This window comes from Aspergillus brasiliensis, assembly GCF_001889945.1.
Source record: "Aspergillus brasiliensis CBS 101740 unplaced genomic scaffold ASPBRscaffold_37, whole genome shotgun sequence".
In the NCBI taxonomy this organism is placed as follows: domain Eukaryota; kingdom Fungi; phylum Ascomycota; class Eurotiomycetes; order Eurotiales; family Aspergillaceae; genus Aspergillus; species Aspergillus brasiliensis.
Genome location: NW_027137478.1, coordinates 2,307 through 8,807, shown reverse-complemented (window position 1 = coordinate 8,807; position 6,501 = coordinate 2,307). Strand labels below are relative to the sequence as shown.

Genomic DNA, 6,501 nt, shown 5'->3' with positions numbered 1-6,501 from the left:
AAGGCAGATCCAATACCTCTAAGCAGAGTATGTACAAGCGCCGAGGAAGCTGCAAGCAAAGAAATTAGATATAGTAGTTGTTGTTGCTTGTTGCTGTTGAAATTTTTTTTATTTATATATTTCTATCCCTTAGTGCTGGGTTTTTTATTTATATATTTCTATCCCTTAGTGCTGGGTTGCATTGGTTCTTTGATACTCTGTCGCTCGTTATTCTGCGTCGTCTTATCAAGGCTGTCCTTTTCATTACATGTACCTTCATTCCATTATGTGGATTGGATTGGCATTCATCAGAATATCTATGCGAGTGCCGTAAAAAGCGAGTTTCATCCAAAGCTACGTAGCTCACGCGATGCTACTCATGTCCGCTACTCAAAGTTTCTAGCTAAGTAGTAATTCAAACTCTGTCGCTGGCTCCCCTGCCCTGACCGTTCAATGCTTGATCCCAGGACGGTTGTAATATCCTACTCCCACTCCTTGATTTCCAAGCGTCTCCAGTCGAGGGAGGCCACAATGAAAAATTCCGACAAACCAGCCATCGTCAGGGACAAGGCAAGACTGATCCAGAGTCCGCTCAGCCCTAGATTAGCCTTGAAGGCCAGCAAGTAACACAGTGGAATGGCAATAGCTTCAAGCATTTTGGTCAGTATCTCCCGTGAATCAAATATGGGCAGTTGACAGACCATAGTAAGCCAAGAGGTTAATATTGGCTGCAGTATTGACCTTGCCAACAGCTCTCAATGCACCCGCATTGACGGCCTGCAAACCGTCCGAGACCTGAAATGCGGCCGCCCAAGGAAACACTTCCACTGCAAGGTCGATGACACTCCGGTCATTCTAAAAGCCTCTTAGATGAGCATCGCAAAAGGAGACACAGCCACTCACGGTATAAATCTGGGGAATTTCTCTCCTGAATAAAAGCAGTAGCAGCATAGTTATGCATCCACTACAGACAACAAGGCCCGATGCCATTTGCGCAATGCTCCGCGCCAGGTTCACCTTCCCGAGGCCTTGCAACTTTGCTATATGATTTGTGGTTGCAACTCCAGCGCCAAAAGGAAACAGCGCCAGCAATGAATCGGTTGTCATAATGGCTGACTGTGCAGCTGCAGGGATCTCCCCCATGGCTGCAGCCCCGATGGTGATGATCTCAAAGGCCCACCACTCTGCTCCGATATTGACGATACCGAGAAACACCACCTTTGAAAACTGCCATAATCCATCCAAACATTCCTTCGACCATCCGTTCCAGGCTTTGTTTCCGTCGATGCGCCAGATGTAGAGAAAGGCGAGGATGGCAGACAGCCAGTACATGCTTCCAGTAGCGATAGCACCCCCTACGGCACCCCAGCCCCAGACATGAACAAGCAGATAACTGATCGGAACATTCAATATTGCCGTGCCTAGGAGAATGGCAGTCGGTGGGGTGTCGATTTCTGAGAGCGCCCGTCAGCCAGAGGGCAGTCCAGTATTGCCGAATTCCCGTACCTTGACATTGAAGGAATTTTTTAAGGGCCTCAAAGACAATATAGCCCACCGCAAAAGGAGCAAGAGCGCGCAAGAAAGTCTGAGATCCATAAGCGAGCTCCACTGGTACATTCAGCAAAACGAGGATGGGGCCACAAAAGCACCACAATGTGGCCACAGGTATGAACATGACAGATACGGTGATGAAATACTTTTGCAGCAGGACTCCAATTTGGGCAATATTTTCGCCCCGGCCAAATACAGCGGAGCCGAGAGAATCTAAGTATTCGCGTCAGTGGGATCAATGTCTTCTGTTCTCTCTTCCCGCCAGAGGAGCTAACCAATTGCCGTTGTGCCCCCGATCGCCACCAGCCACGCTGTGGTGTTTGCTATCATATAGGAAAAGGCAGCAACGGATAGGTCTTGTGGACTCTACCTGATGATGAGCATTATCTTCAATATGTCAATTTTATTGAGTTTGCGACGTACAACTCTTCCGATAATCAGGATGCTGACGATCTGGAGAGACTGTTGGAGAAAATAGCCGGTAGTTGTCTAGGGAGTCTCCATCAGTGAACGATCTGACGGTCGTGTTTGACGAGATAAAGCACACACCGTGGCTGCTGCCTTTACCAGGCATTTAAACTCTGAGATAGCCTCTGACCAGGATATGCTGCTGCAGGTGTTGCCTGGCCGACGGATAAGAGGTGTGGTTTCCTCATACTCATCGCGAACCCACCCAGCGTTATTCGACGATGTTGTCATGAGGTTAGAGTAATAAGACAACGACCAGTTATTCTTGTAAACCGATTTGGATTCAGCTGGGACGAAAGGGTGGACACATAATAAGTATAAGTATTACCTACTGGGTGGGAACCCCTGGCAGTGGCGCTAACTAACCCAGAAAGGGGAATTTCCTCCATTCACCAGGGCATCATTCCGCAGCCACTCTATGTCGGCATATAATCAGAGAGAATGACACGTAACTTATGCAAAGCACGGCCAATACTCATCGTTATCATCAAATCCGGATACTGTATAACTCAATGATCGCAGTGAGGTAACTTTTCTAGATCTAAACTTCTAGCACAACAGCTTGAGTTACGGTTGTGCAGTGATTTACAAATTCTGTTCTATTTTCTTTTCTTTTCTTTTTCTTTTTTCCCTTTGCATGACTTGGTGGCTATGTAGTTTTCATACTTTCACCATAATAGTCCAGCGACGACCGAGGACTGACCACCGGGCTATCAGAAATGCAATGAAAGCAGCCCCCAGGATGCCCGCTGAGCATGCCACATACCCCTGCCCTCCAAGACGGCTTAGGAGCGCATCTCCTGTCGGTACGGAGATAAGAACACTGACCATTTAGCATACGACGTTGAGGAAGGAATTGAGGGCCAGATGGCGACTTACGCAATACTCACAAACAAATAGGCCGTTCCCCAACATTCGCCATATTCCTCCGTTTTACACAGTTGTCCAAAGCAGACCCCTGCCAAGCTGATGATACTCCCTGAGCCTGCGCCAAAGAGTATGATTGATACATACAGCTTTGCGAGACTGTGGTAGACAAACATCCAAATGCATGCCGTTATGATACTCGTGTACGCTAAAACGCAAACCATAATATTGAACTGGCCGAGTCGGTCGGAAGCCCAACCTGCAAACAAACGTCCACATGCCGAGCCTCTAGAAGATACTTACGTCAGTATAGTTCATGCATATAGTAACCTGCAGAAAGGGTAGGAAGATATACGCATTGAGCATCGCAATAGCCGTGGACCCCTGGCTCGCTGTGAAACCTTGGCCGGCCGCGTAGGACGGAATTAATGATATCGAGCTAAATAAGACAAACTCGAAGACTAAAATGACTTAGTACTTATCTCAGTACGATATTGTTTGGGAAGCTCACAGGCAGTGCCCAGCGTCGTCCACATAAATCTGGGGTTCGTCAACCACCTCAGCCCGACTGCTCGCCAGGGACCTTGGCTTCGAACACGTTCAACCATGCAGACATTTGCAATAGCTAACAACACGAGCGTCACGAGCGCTAGTATTCTCATGGCCCATGGGGATGATAGCTCCGCCAGAGTGTAGTCCAATAGGAAAGGGATACAAATGCCTCCAACACTCGAAGCTGCACAGACAATACCCAGTGCCAATCCCCTCCGTTTTTGAAACCACTGCGCAGGCGTCGAGAGCGCAACAGTGCTAATGCAGGCACTGCTGATGGCATTCAGAAGCCCATAATCGAGCATGAAGTGCCAGTACTGTTTGCACTCGCCAAGCAGGACAAAGCTGAACACGTAACAGATAGACCCGAGGCCAAGTATCAACCGTGTCCCATAACGATCGAACGCCGGACCAATATATGCCGGTAGAAATAGATTCAGGAACAAGTTCAAGCCGGTAATCCAAGTAACTGCATTCTGCGAGCGGTCTTTGAGCTGATGATTGATCCAAAACACCTGCAGAATCCCAATTGAGCCAGTGACACCATATGTCGCCAGCATGGCAGTGCAACATCCAATTAGTACCGTCCAGCCCTTTACACCCCCGTCAGGCGCGTCACTGTCCTTGTCTGTGGAGGAAATCACCTGTTCTGGGGATCCTGCTTTGGTCCGTCTTTTGCATGGATCTCCCGCCTCAACATAATCGGACCCTGTCATTTTCGCTTCTTCTTCTTCTTCTTCCTTCTTCTTCTTCCTTCTTCTTCTTCTTATTTTCGTTCTTGTCGTTTCAATAAAACATTCACTCGAAATATCGGGTATCGTGTGTATCTGTTAAAATCTAAGCCTTGATATCGTTCGTTGGCTTGGGGTTAGAGTTGGATGTGCATAAGATAAACACCCAAACTAGATACAATGGTATTATGACTATTATTTCGTACTACGGCTTCCCTGCCGTGTAGATAGCATTTTTACCTTGTACTTTCGGCCTACCTAGATATTGCTTTATTTGTCAGCGACTCCATAGCGATTTGTGCGACTGGCCGGTCTTGATCTCCACCAACATGTTACCCACCGAGCGGCATTTTTACCACTTTAGGAATCTTTCAACATATTGGCACTATCCACCGTGGCCCCCTGCCACGCGTTCACAATCATATTCACGTCTCGCGTCTCCATAACCTTTCTGCCATCTTAAGTACTTCCTTCCTGGAGTAAAGCACTGTCTAGGTCACTTTACTTATTTAATCAGTTGCTTTCCAAGAGGGTTGTTCTACACATCAAAATTAACCAGCTTTGCACACATTTTCTGCACAGATGCGTCTAGAATATATTTCAGTTTACTTCGGGCTCCCCAGTCTGGTATATAGCCTGACACAGGTTCCAAGGAGTGGCTAAAATACCCTAGAGATCCAGCACATTATCTAAACCAGCCAAGCTAGAAAGGGTAAGTTGGACTTTGCTGATTTTATAAAGCTCATCTCAAAACAATCCTATATCACCCAGGCACATATGAAGGGGTACAAAAAGCTGGAATTCATAGTTTCAGATACTTTTAATAGAGATGGGGTTCCCTACAGTAGCATCACCTTCTTCAGACACCTGGAATGGACAGACTGCTACAATAAAGTGAATAATAGGGCTTTTAATATTGGAATTATAGGAATGCCTTTTAATCTTAAAGTTACCTATCAGCCAGGTGCACAATTTGGTCCAGGTACAGTGCGCATGGCTTCTTATTAAATCCTTCCTAATACTAGCTGGGAGTAAGCCTCCCCATTTTATAGAAGTATAGTGTCAGTACTAATAATGGGTAGCATGGATCATTAAACTAATCCATTCCGTGACTGGGCAATGGTTGTTAACTGTAGTGATATCACCAGTATACTATTCAATAAAATTGATGCCGTAGCGTAACTTACTACTAGAGTAAAAAAGATTCTGTCCTAAACTACCAAATCTCAAGCCAACAGCTCTGTGGTGAGAATGATCACAATTAGTAGTAATTATATCATTAGTAAGAGGATCCCGGGGACTCTAGATTATACTTATACTAATTAAAGATATAGCCCTTCCACTGCTTCAAGCCACCTATTCTAAATGGGGACCTGTCACTATCTTATACTTTGATTCTTATCTTAACACCTAGGATCCTAGAAAGATGAATAGCGGAGATGCAGATAACTACTCAAAGATTATATATAGTACCATACTATACCTAGCTCACGAAGAAGGTATCATGTTAAATAACAGCAATATATACTTAGGATCTCGGTCCATGCTTTTCGACAGACTTGGGGATCTGGATAATGATGTGTAATATAGCTTTAACTATATCCATACAAGGGAAATTAAGAGCCTTAGGATCAATGGTATTGTCTAAAATATTATTAGCTGTATCTAAGACCAGTATATCTATATCAGTATTGATATTAATATTCTTAATCCAGCTTTCATACCTGGTATGTGCCTCTTCCCATGGGTAGTATGGAAAGTACTAATTTTACTATTACAGCTACTGGTACCATCAAGCCTGGGGGCTGGACTATGAGGAAACTGCTACTTATTCTATAAGAGCTTGCCAATGCGGGTGTCAAAATTATTAGTGCTGACATTGTAGAGCTGACTCTAGTATATAATAACAGGGCTGAAATGTCAGCACTGTTAGTTATCAAGCTTGTCTATAAACTTTTATAGTAGATAGTTTCTGTGCCTATTCAACCGCATGAGCAGAACAGCATGTAGTAGAAATTCTCAATAGTACTAGTACACTGAGTTTAGAAATACTAATTATAATTCATTTTAAAAAGTTCTGGCTGCGATACAATTTTGCGACATTTGGAACCAGATAAACAGTTATTTGAATTTCGACAGTGGCAACTTTTATATGTGAGGTGCTATAATGAAATGTGTATTATTAGCTGAATTATTTCTTTTAAGCAAGAGGATACCAACTTTATGGCTCTTGAAGAAGAGTAACCGAGGGCTTATTAAACACTGCTTAAAAATAGGTTTTCCTAGATTGAATGGTCATGACCTGCGTTTAATTAGGAGTGATAGAAGCTTGCATAATATTTAAAGAAAAGCT

General features: G+C 44.6%; 2 protein-coding genes across 2 annotated transcripts; both read right to left on the bottom strand.

Moving 5' to 3' along the window:
* Positions 1-461: 461 nt before the first annotated feature.
* ASPBRDRAFT_139669 (MATE family efflux transporter) lies at positions 462-2,229 on the bottom strand (the record flags this gene model as incomplete). Its single annotated transcript, XM_067619115.1, has 7 exons — positions 462-625; positions 681-834; positions 883-1,433; positions 1,486-1,743; positions 1,806-1,896; positions 1,954-2,019; positions 2,080-2,229. The coding sequence occupies 7 exons, from the start codon at positions 2,227-2,229 to the stop codon at positions 462-464; spliced, it is 1,434 nt and encodes a 477-aa protein (XP_067472882.1).
* A 299-nt stretch (positions 2,230-2,528) lies between these two features.
* On the bottom strand, positions 2,529-4,152 carry ASPBRDRAFT_669952 (uncharacterized protein). Its single transcript, XM_067628824.1, has 4 exons — positions 3,377-4,152; positions 3,221-3,335; positions 2,878-3,153; positions 2,529-2,821 (listed from the first exon to the last, which is right to left on the bottom strand). Exons 1-4 carry the CDS (start codon positions 4,131-4,133, stop codon positions 2,659-2,661), a joined length of 1,311 nt encoding a protein of 436 aa, XP_067472881.1. The 5' UTR covers positions 4,134-4,152; the 3' UTR covers positions 2,529-2,658.
* Positions 4,153-6,501: the final 2,349 nt, after the last annotated feature.